The 12,390-nt window shown below is 37.9% G+C and overlaps 1 protein-coding gene across 1 annotated transcript; it reads left to right on the top strand.

The window, feature by feature from the left end:
- Nucleotides 1-1,983: 1,983 nt before the first annotated feature.
- On the top strand, nucleotides 1,984-9,426 carry LOC106061894 (CD209 antigen-like). The gene is made up of 4 exons (XM_056022132.1): nucleotides 1,984-2,057; nucleotides 4,314-5,219; nucleotides 6,458-6,643; nucleotides 9,265-9,426. Exons 1-4 carry the CDS (start codon nucleotides 2,000-2,002, stop codon nucleotides 9,375-9,377), a joined length of 1,263 nt encoding a protein of 420 aa, XP_055878107.1. The 5' UTR covers nucleotides 1,984-1,999; the 3' UTR covers nucleotides 9,378-9,426.
- The last annotated feature ends 2,964 nt before the right edge of the window (nucleotides 9,427-12,390 follow it).

Here is a 12,390-nt window from a genome sequence, read left to right on the forward strand (position 1 = left end):
ACTGGTCCACAACTGAGATTGGACCAAAAGCGCTCTGAGCATGCTATAAGCATGAAAGTAGCGCTATATAAAAGCTATAATAATAATAATTGTACTGACTGAAGCGGTGGTATAAGCTGAATTAGTCCCTTTTTATAGGTCGCCGCTCTATATTTAAGCAAACAATATATAAGTAAACATTTACAATATATAAGCAAACAATCTTTTTCAGTCATATTAAGTTTGTTTTAAAGTAATTATAAAAAATTATGTTAATCATCTGTCTTCTATGTTAAGGAATCAATGCAAATCAGAAGATTTCAATCCAACAAATCCTACCTCACTCCATAAAAATATCATTTTTTTTCTTTTACTGTGTAATTACTTTATGCCCGAGATCCCTCTTGTTGGCTGTCAAAAAAAAAAAAGTCAATGTGAATACTGCGTGATTTCTACTTTCTCAAAAAAAAAACACTGGAGTTTTTGAGTGTAGACTGCTTTTTAAAAACGCGAGCCCTAGCCGATTTAATCTTTTGTCACATCAAATTGTCAACACCGAATGTATATTTTCTTCACATTAAGAAACCCAAGTAGACGTCTTCACAAGAGGAAATAAATTAGCTATTAGGACAATCAGTATCTACCAGGCAAGGATTCTCTCAACCCTGCCCTGCCCGGCAAAACTGTCGGACTATAAGAAGTGGGCCTACCTCTAAAAAAAAAAAAAAATTAACTAGATTAAATTAAATGCAATATTCAACCTGACCTATATATATATATATTTAGATAGGTATCAAGATGAACATGAAGCATTAGGTACTTACACAATAAAAGAAAGTTTTCAATATTCAAATCTTCTGATATGCGTGTTAAAATGAATTGCTTCCCTTGTACAGAAGACCCATAATTAACACAATAAAATAATATTTTTTATAAAAGACAAAGCTTATCTAGTGGACATTACTCACATTTACGGCCATATATTATACCAATACTGTAAGATTTATTTCTCTTTTTTTTTCAAACAAAATTGAATAATTACCACTTTGTTTTTCATTAACTAATTGGTTAATGGTTAATTGATTCATGTTTTCTTAGAAACAATGAATACTTGTTCCAAAATTTTATATTGATCCGAGAAGACTGGGAACTGGGAGGAATGACTTTTTGATAATTTGTACCAGACATACAGAGTGAGTTAATATAAAATGACTATTGAATGCGGTAAAGTGTTTGCCAAAAAAAATAATTTAAAAAAACACTTGATGTAAAATCCTTTAGCTACATCTAGACAGAAAAAAGTATTGAATATACGAACCACTCCTAATAAATACGGAAAATAAAATAAAATTAGCATGTCGCCTACTTTAGATGGAAATAAAAATATTTATTTTAGCAATAAAATAAAAAAAAAAAACAAAAAAAAAACAATTTTAGCACCTGTGTATTTTGTGAGTACCCAACTATGTCACAATTAGTGGAGTTAGCTATTACCTCTGTGTATTTTGTGAATTAGAAACCATATCTCTCCTATTGGCGCAAGATATTACCTCTGATTTACTTCTACTGTCTCGGAGCTCATAACTAATATTTGATAGTACACAATCTGGTCTCCGCAGACACTGTGGGAGGGGTGAGTCCGCTGTCTCTAGAATAATTGAACATTTCACATCTCTCTCCTAATTAAAAAATCATAGTAAGACCTTTTTGAGAGTCAGAGACCAAATAAAACTATGTGTTATATTTTAAGATTCTACTTCATCCATTTAGTTAAGTTTTGTCTTGTCAAACTAAATAGTTCAATTGACTTGGTTCTCATAATCAACGCAGTAAGCTACACACTTGAAATTAAAAAACAGATGGGTGTTAGCAAGTTCAGCCTATTCAAAGAACTGTCTAATAAATAAAGATAATTAAATAAGATATACGTGGCAGTACGAGGACTTGACTATTTATACAACTTTCGGTAAATTTGAAGCTTATTACTAAACATATCCACAGAGATCTGGGCAGAAAGGACATGCCAACTCTAAATATTATCTACCTGGGATTCTTCTTCATCTTCTTGGCATGTGTAGGTAAGGTGTTTTAGCGGCCACCGAAAGTTGATAAGTCGATACTAATTTTGTCTGTCCGTCTTTCCGTCCGTCCGTCTCTCATTCTTATTTCTAAAAATATTCAAAGGTCTCTTTCGATCTTCTGACTAGGAACTCTTTTGCTTTGAACATTAAGATTAGAAAACAAAGTTTTTAGAAGAAAATGTGTGTTTTGTATAAAAAAATAGATTATTATGCGAAGGATTTAGCATATAATGATCAGAAAATAGTCTATTGCGACTAGAAAATAGCTTTTAATTCCAGTTTATTAAGGTAACTCTAACGATGAGAATAATTTATTTTGAGATTGTGTGCTACAAAACTCAAGTAAAACTTAATTCGATAGAAATTTTTGACCAGAGAGATTTAAACTCGTCTAAGATGTTAGGTTGCTACTAACTTTCCCTCAACTAATTCTATGCCCTAACAAGAAACCAACATAATATTTTTAAAAATTAATTTTAACTCGTGATATTGACGACTAAATTTCACCACTTACTATCACCACTTTTATCACTAACATTCACCGCTATTTTCAACACAAATTTGATTACATCTGCTCACAACCGCTGGTCATACAAGGACTTGAATAAGTGACAGTGAGAAGGAATAAAGCAGCAGCCCATCGAAGATGGATAGGCCACGTCATTCGCAGTCATGTGTCCAACAATACAAGACAAGCCCCCACTTAGAATCCCCAAGAAAAGAAGAAGAGGGTATGGCCCTGGAATACATGGCGCCGCGATTTGGAAGCAGATGCCAAGCTGATGTCAAAGACCTGGTAACAGTTGGAGATACTCTCCAGGGAACGAAGATGCCTTGAGGAAGCTGATTGGTAACTGATTGGTAACTGATTGGTAACTGATTGGTAACTGATTGGTAACTGATTGGTAACTGATTGGTAACCTATTCACCAGAATGGACCCAATGCAGAGATTTTGTTACATATATTCAAACATTCATCTCTTACTTTCATATCAAAATTAAATTTAATAATAGCCTCATACTAGATGATCATTTTGCCACTATTAATTTATTTTTAGAATTTTAAAAAATAAACCGCTTTAAATAAATGTGGGTGGGTGGGTGGCTGAGTGGTTAAGCGCGTGGCTTCCGATTCTGAGTTCGAATCTTGGTGAAGACTGGAATTTTTAACTTCATGATTTTTAGGGCGCCCCTGAGTCTACCTAACACTGATGGATACCTGACGTAAGTTGGGGAAGGTAAAGGCGGTTGGTCGTCGTGCTGACCACATGACACCCAAAGAAACAAATGACCTATAGCTGGCAAGGTCTGAAAGGGGAACTTTTAAATAAATGTAAATAATTCCAATAATCCTTGGCAACGCTCTATAGTAGCTGATTTAATATAAGTTGTTGCAGATCCATAAGAGATTGGAAAGAACCATTACCCACTCTACGGTAGTAAGCCCGTTTACAAATCGAACATTGCCAAATGAATATTTCTCACCATTTGAAATTGTCGTATAGGGTTGTGCATCGCACTTGTAACCCTAAGGCCAGCAAAAGCGAAGAAGAGCCCCCTTTAACCAGCCTGGATGAACGGTATACACCTCGCATACACTGTTCTGTCAGGCGGGGGGGGTGAGACTCGGGGTTAAACTCATTTCTTTAGTTTCATGTTCACTTTATAGTGGCACGGACACTCCGGACTCGCGGACTAGAGACGCGGCTGGAGTGCGCGACACTGGTGCCCCCCGCCATATTCTTATCTACCAGGCTGCGGGGCGCGCCATTTATGTAGCGGCCAGCGCCTGGACGTTAACAAATGCTGTGGGAGCTCTTTTACACCCTCGCATAGAGCAATGAGGATACTCTCGTACCCTCTTAGGCACTCTGCAACCCTTTGGCCTAACTGTCCCCTCTCACGATCGTTTCCACCCGGGCGCCACGATGAAGCAGGGTAGCTTGTCTGGAAAACTTTCATACCGGTACCATACAAATTCAAATCTGACAGTATTGGCGCGCCCCCGACCCATAGAATACAAAAAAAATGATCAGTTTCTTATGATACTAGATTAAAATATATCCAACAATAGTCCATTTATAACTAATTCAAATATTAGTACTTGTCTTAGTTATATACTGAGACAGTAAACGCATATAAATGACTTATTACATTAAGTATTAACAAAAGATAATGAAATTATGTCAATCATTTTCTTATCTAAGCTAATATTGTTTTTCAAAAATATTTTTTATTAACTTTATGTCCAAGGTGAAGGCATCAAATGGACATCATCAACGAAGAGCCTACAAGCCGAAGACATCCAAGGGAGGTCATCAAGGAGCCAACTATTGGAAGACATCCAAGGGAGGTCATCAAGGAGCCAACTATTGGACGACATCCAAGGGAGATCATCAAGGAGCCAACTATTGGAAGACATCCAAGGGAGGTCATCAAGAAAGAGCCCTCAATTGGAAGACATCCAAGGGAGGTCACCAAGAAAGAGCCATCAAGTGGAAGACATCCAAGGGAGGTCATCAAGGAGCCAACTATTGGAAGACATCCAAGGGAGGTCATCAAGGAAGAGCCATCAAGTGGAAGACATCCAAAAGAGGTCACCAAGAAAGAGCCCTCAATTGGAAGACATCCAAGGGAGGTCACCAAGAAAGAGCCATCAATTGAAAGACATCCAAGGGAGGTCACCAAGAAAGAGCCATCAATTGGAAGACATCCAAGGGAGGTCATCAAGGAAGAGCCCTCAATTGGAAGACATCCAAGGGAGGTCACCAAGAAAGAGCCATCAAGTGGAAGACATCCAAGGGAGGTCATCAAGGAGCCAACTATTGGAAGACATCCAAGGGAGGTCATCAAGGAAGAGCCATCAAGTGGAAGACATCCAAAAGAGGTCACCAAGAAAGAGCCCTCAATTGGAAGACATCCAAGGGAGGTCACCAAGAAAGAGCCATCAATTGAAAGACATCCAAGGGAGGTCATCAAGGAACAGCCCACAAATGGATTATATCAAAGTGAGAAACAAGAGATACAGCGTGACAGTGTTTGACGCGAAATGCAGAAAGTCACCAGGTTTTATAGTTGATACGCTGACTGATTTAAAAATGTGTCTTTTTTGGTCGACTACGACTAAAAACTTCTCAGTCGCCAAAGCAGATTGCCAAGGTTCGTACAAACAAACAAAAATAAGTAGGCTAAAGATCAAAGGCTACCTCTTTTAGATCTTGCGCTCTATGGGGTCAGATAATGTAATGCTCATCTATGTATAAGGTTAAAAAAAGGCTGTCATTAGGCCATCACAGCCAACCCCCTTTACACTTCTAATGTAGTCAGATGCGTTCAAATCAAATCGCTGTCTTCTCTGGGATTTCACCCGACACTGGTAGTTGTAGAGGGCCTGAACAATGACATGTGACGTCGCAACCTGTGGGCAGTTTAGACCAATAGCTCGTTGCCACGTCCCAGGTCGTGACGTCGGACATACTTATTGTAAATACTTTGTTCCAATTCATTTATCTCTAAATCTCTCAATAAGAAAAAAAATTAAAATATCTCAATACTGCTGGATTAATGTATTACACCATGTCATGTTTTTCTCCCATTTTCCATTCTCTTTGATTAAGTTGAAAGTTGGCCCATAGTTATTCATATTCGATGACAATACACAAGTTGATCCATCTCCATAGACTATTATATGCTATATCTAGACTGGACATGGAGACTTTTTAACACTACAAAAAATGTCGTGAAAATGTTTTAGAAAGTTGGATCAAGGCGTTGTTTTGTAAAGTAGTTAAAAGAAGTAAAGGCTTTTTTTTTTCAACCCTAACCTATGTAACATATAATTTAATTTAATTTAATTAGTAAATGAACATAAAAAATAAGAGTACTCTCGTCTCATAATTATTATTTTGCAATTTTTAGATACATAATCTTCTTTATCAAAAGACTGAATGCCACACTAAATTGTGATATTTTGTGTATTTTTGATAATCAGTTGGAAAAAAAAATAACTTTACGGACGGGCAGACATTCCACACAAAACTAATAGCGTCTTTTCATCCAAAAGATGCAGGAGCTGCAACGTGAAGAAGACTCTCAGCACTTCGCACTATAAGCGTTTATCGCCAGCTTTTCTATCGCGACGAGAAGCAAGTTATTGACAGTTTCGGCAGCAACTGTCAATCTCTGCAGTTCTTTAATATTCCCCGCTACAAAAAAAAAGTTGAAGCTACGACTTTGAGCCATAGGTGGCAACTTGCACCCCCCTGCAAAAAATCCTGCTGGCGCCCATGTCTATTCCTATTGGAAATGTATGCTGTGACAATTAACAATCGATATACATAAAATAAAATAATGGTATAATGTAGGTGTGAACTGAATTTCTCTGCTTCATATTTCAGGGCGTGGAGCAAGACTTGGAGTCTTCAATGATGCTGACAAAATGGAGATTCTGAAGAGGAAAGGGATGGCTATGAAAACAAACATTTGGGTGGGTCTAGATGACATAGAAGTGGAAGGCACCTGGAAGTGGCATGATGGAAGTATTCTTCCCGAGTCCAGCTATTGGCCTGTGTTTTTCAATGACGGTAATGAGTGTACTATTATTCATTTCAAGTTTTTGATTTTAAAAGCAAATATTAAAATAAATGCTTGCATTTCTTAAAATTATACTAAAATGGCTTTATACAGAAACATAGCCAGCACCTCGCTTCAACTCTATGTGTACGTTCACAGCTTAATAGCTCATACCCACTGAAGCTTCTATATGTAATGTGTTTATGTTGTCCACTTGTCATTATGAGAGATACACAATTGGATAGAGCCATCGTTTGTCTAATACATGCCAAGCGGCTGTCTATGTCGGCTCTATTGGGGGGGGGGTGACAAGTGACTTGCACTGGAATTTGGATTAAAGTGAGGAGGATTCGCGCAACACGTCGACCTCATTCTCTCGCCCTAAAGCCCGTCCTTTTCCGGAAGCAAGATTTGGTCAAGACGTCCGGGGACAAGTTTGGGTGCAGTGGATGACCAGAGACTTTCTGTGTGTCTTGTCCTGCTCTTGAGTACTCCACAGCACTGTGCTGGTACTTGCCATTCTGTCTGATTAGTCTAGTTTTGTGACGTTACGCACAGGCCGCCGAGTCCAGACTTCACATGCTAGGTTTGACAGAACCTCAGTGTACTGAGTGCCATGGACACGTCAGATACCCTCTACCTGGTTTAGCCGGCCAGTCAAAGCCGTTTCCGGGGTGTGGCCGCTGCGCATGCTACAGCTTCTGGGAGCCACAGGTGAGAGTTGGGTACCGAGTGGGGACCAAGAGTGAGCCAAGCTACCCTCATAAAGAGGGTACGACTGCCTGTCCACTAGAGGTGCTACCCCTCCTAGATACCCCATACACCCCATACGGCTCTATTGAAGTTGTTGGTGAATGGATGCTGCGAGGGTGGGGGAGAGGCTAACTAGGGCTTGTGACCTTTGACCACTGGGGTGGTAATCTGCATACGGGCGAAATGACTCTGGATCAGAAGAATGTTTTTTTGGACATTCCGATGGTCTAAGTTCGCTTGGTGCGTTTTCGCTAGGTGGTGGTGTCGAATCCAGAGTCACAGGTTCGATCCTCGGTAGGCGCAGTCCCTTATTTTCATATCATTTTAATTCACTACTTTCTCTCTTAAAAACTTGGTTCCTGGTGCTGCTATTTTATGTCTAATATATATATATATATATATATATATATATATATATATATATATATATATATAAATATATATATATAGGGCCTATATATATATGCAGAAACATAGCTTGTGAACTTTGAATGTTTCAAACTGTTCCTATTTATTTTTGACACATTTTTTTCTCGTATTTTACTAATGAACCTCATTCACAAACCGTAAACAAACAACATTTAGCCACGTGGTGCTCTATCTCTTCTATATAATTTACGATCTCATGTTTAATTCATGATTGTTGTCACGTGACAGTTTTTTTTTCCGTTTCATCAATAAGATCACGTGACTAAATCTTGTTTGTTTACGGTTGGTGATATGAGGTCCATTGAAAAAAGCGCCTGTGCATTTCGGAAACTTTATAGGTATTAGTTTGACAATGTGTAAGTAAGAGATGTGTGTACATTTATATACTGCGTTCAGCAGCGCAGTTGAAATAACAACATTAATTATGAACAATGTCTAGATTATATCCATAAACATTGTGATAAATACACTAGTAATAGTGAAGTGTACAGCGCTTTGTGATTGCGAATGCCCAACCTGTGGCCACAGCTGTGCATCAAGGTTTAGCCTCTTTAGTCCCACGAGAAGTTGCAAACGGAATTGTTAATTCATCGAAACGTTAAATGTCACAGACATTATAGCAATACATTTGAAATAAGTCAACTATTACACACATAGCTTCTATTCTAAGCAGATAAATACGCCCTTCTAGTACACACCAAGCAGGAGCTTTAGATTGCTGTCAAAGAATTCGCTGAAGCTACTACCCTCGTTTGGTCTTACTACCAGCATCAGGAAACGAAATGTCCCAGAAATCTCACAACAGAGCTTAATTAGCTCTTATATTTTTAAATAGAATATTATTATTCATGTAATGAGCTTAGTAAAGTAAAGTTCCCCTCTTTCAGACCTTGTGGTCTATAGGGCAGATGATGTAAAGGTCATCTGTTTCTGTGGCCTACGGTTAACAAGGGTGTCATGTGGCCAGCACAACGACCAACCGCCTTTACTTTATCCTAACTGATGTCAGGTACCCATTACAGCTGGGTGGACGTAGAGGCGCCTGGAGATCCCGAAATTAAATATCCCAGGCTTCACCAGGATTCGAACCCCGGTTCGGAAGCCAAGCGCTTTACCGCTCAGCCACCGCGCCTCCTAGAATATTTCACAGTCCGATGTTTCAAAAGATAGCGGAAAATAAATAATAGAAATAAATTATTTCATACTTTTTTTTTTTTGCAAGTTATCAATTTTAAATTTATTGCAAAGCATATTTTTGTACCTAGCAATGATAAAAATGTAAGAAATTTTGACAAAGAAATCGAAGTTTCTTGTAATGAATATCTCGCTCAATTGCGTGACCTTTCTATTTCTCTTCAATCTCATTTCTTCTCTCCCTTTGTCTTTCAAGCCGGCCCGCCATCTCGTACTTTGTCTTACTTGTAAACTCCATCTTTTTTTTTTTTTAAAGGTCAACCAAATAATTACGATGATCAGGACTGTGGTCACTACTGGTCTAAAGGGACCAAACTGGCAGACGAAAAGTGCAGTGCTGTCTTTTATTACGTGTGTGAAAAAATCTGACAGGTTTTTTGGAACCACAATTAAGCAAAATAAAATAGAAATCAGTCAAGCCGGATTAAATTTTGATTCGTTTGTTTGTTTTGTTTATAATAAGCATTCTTTCGTTTACTTGTTTATCTTTTTTTAATAACTCGTTTCAAGTCACAACTACATAGGGGCACTGGCGGATCAATGGGAGGGCGGTATGGGCGATCGCCCCCCACCCACTCGGCCGATCCCTCCACCCGCCGAAAGGGGGGGGGGCGGACAAATTGTAGTAGAGAAACCACACAATTTATATACGAATTATTTACTTATGTTAATAATATATGCTAAATAATTATTATTTATATTGTAATCAATTTTTCGGATTAAATCGCCCCCTCCTCTAGTAAGTTGGCCGATCTGGTGGGGGGGGGGGGGGGGGCGATTGTATCAAACCAGCCCGCCCCCAATTTCAAACTTTTGAATCGGGAGGCGATCCAATTTGTTTGTAGAAATCATAGTTTCCTAACATAATTAGCTACTTATAATTACGATAAAAGATACTTATTGATATGCATTTGAACCAATCTTTATATTACGTCGTTTCCATAGGATGGGGCTATTGCATCTACTGCCCTCCCCCTCTCTACACTTTTGAGTGGGGGGGGGGGAATTACAATTTTTTATCAGAAATCATAGAGGGCAGACCAATACTTTTGCTTTTGTATTATAGTTACAAAATTACAAAAACATCTGTCACTAATATAATTTATATATTCTATAAATTACATTCTTATATCGAGTCGCCCCAGCTGCTATTCTTTTATACCAAAATGCAATCATTAACAATAATTATAAAAAGCAGAGAGGACTCTTGCGTGATAATCGTTCCCACTCTACCGGCCCCGCCGAAAACATGACGTTTTAAAACAGAATAGTTAATTATGGTGACTGTCAGGACTGTCTTCTGGTCAGCCTGGGTCTCCTGTTAACTTGAGAAGGGGAGGCAATTCGGGTTGTTGACTTCAAGATTGTTTTTGTTTTGGATTGTTTTACTTTGCGGAATGAGTGGAATTTAACTTTTAGTAAAACAGTGTGGTTTTTGTTCCTAGTCCAGGGCGGTTGGATTTTAGTTATAGAGTTGATATATAGACTCTTAAGTATTTTGTGTAGCTATTATTCAGTCTATTGGCTATTGAGCTTGTATTATTATATATTAATTGATACTGGAAACTTCGTTTGCCAGAACGGCGCCTGTATTTTATTTATATGTTAAATAAACAAGTTAAATGTCCATTAATCGGCATTCTGAATCTTCATTCTGACTTTATATTTGTTGTCGCTTTTATCTTCATGAGTTGGTTACATTTGGCAGTCAGCATTAAAATACACATACGTATACACAGAGTCTATACGCATGAATTTAAAATAATTATTTAAAAAATATGTTTTGGTAAATTTAGAATTCATAAGAGATTTTTTAGTACAAGAGTAACATTTGAGATGAGTTCTGAGACCATTTTTTTTTCTAGTCGCCTTTTCCCAACCATTACTCAATCTGAGATTTTTCTATTGTATAAATGATATTTGATATTTGGGTTTTTAGAATTTCGGCACAATTCGGGCCATGTCATGTATTAAATACATAACTTTGGGACTATAACTCACAATTTTATACTTGAATCCTAAAAATGCAACAAAAAAAAAATAAGAAAAGAATCTAATTTGGTCTACTTTTACGAAGTTTTGTTTTGTTTTTTTCAGAGCTTCCTAATGTAGTTCTGTAACAGCTTCCTATTGTAGTTCTGTAACAGCTTCCTATTGTAGTTCTGTAACAGCTTCCTATTGTAGTTCTGTAACAGCTTCCTATTGAAGTTCTGTAACAGCTTCCTATTGTAGTTCTGTAACAGCTTCCTATTGTAGTTCTCTAACAGCTTCCTATTGTAGTTCTGTAACAGCTTCATATTGTAGCTCTGTAACAGCTTCCTATTGTAGTTCTGTAACAGCTTCCTATTGTAGTTCTGTAACAGCTTCCTATTGTAGTTCTGTAACAGCTTCCTATTGTAGTTCTCTAACAGCTTCCTATTGTAGTTCTGTAACAGCTTCCTAGTGTAGTTCTGTAACAGCTTCCTATTGTAGTTCTGTAACAGCTTCATATTGTAGCTCTGTAACAGCTTCCTATTGTAGTTCTGTAACAGCTTCCTATTGTAGTTCTGTAACAGCTTCCTATTGTAGTTCTGTAACAGCTTCCTATTGTAGTTCTGTAACAGCTTCCTATTGTAGTTCTGTAACAGCTTCCTAGTGTAGTTCTGTAACACAACAAAGTTACAAACAGGTGTATATGGGTAGCGGCTACCCTCAAACCCTCTCTTTAACTAAATCTGTGGTGCATCTTTTCTTCTCAAGAAACACATCTCTTGTATTTGCAATGTACTTAGGACCTATAACTTTACATTATAATCTTTAAAAGTAAAAACATTACTCAAAAGGTTCTTAAAAATGAGACATTTTGGGCGCGTCAAAACAGTCGAATATCTAAAGGGCGTTTCACCATCGTTCTGTTTGAGTCATATTCTGACCAAAAAAACAACTACATGAGGTCTCGCTTAATTAACATGTAGATAATATTACGTTAATACGCGGAATAAAGATATGCTTTCACTACTTGTATCTCGATTGTCACTCACACTTCAGTATCGGCCATTGCCCCAGCGTTACTTTATTTTACTAACTTTGACATGTCTTTTTTAAATAGAATGAATTCTTCTTCTTCTTCTCCGTTCTCATTATTATGTTGGAGCGTTCAGATGACTAGACCAATACATGAGATGAACTGCGCAGTGGTTTCCAAATCAGGGAGCTCTCCATATGGTTTTCTTTCTATTGGGGTGTTTTGGGGCCAGTGTCTTATACGGGCCTCTTGGTAAAGAGAGCAGTTTTGGAGGACGTGGTCGGCATTCTCTGGTGATACTCCACTTGGGCAGATTTCACTGGTTCCGATTTGGAGCTTCCGGTACATGTGTTAATAGAATGAATAATGAGCTGTGGG

The sequence above is a fragment of the Biomphalaria glabrata genome, chromosome 2 (genome assembly GCF_947242115.1).
Source record: "Biomphalaria glabrata chromosome 2, xgBioGlab47.1, whole genome shotgun sequence".
Classification (NCBI taxonomy): Eukaryota; Metazoa; Mollusca; class Gastropoda; family Planorbidae; genus Biomphalaria; species Biomphalaria glabrata.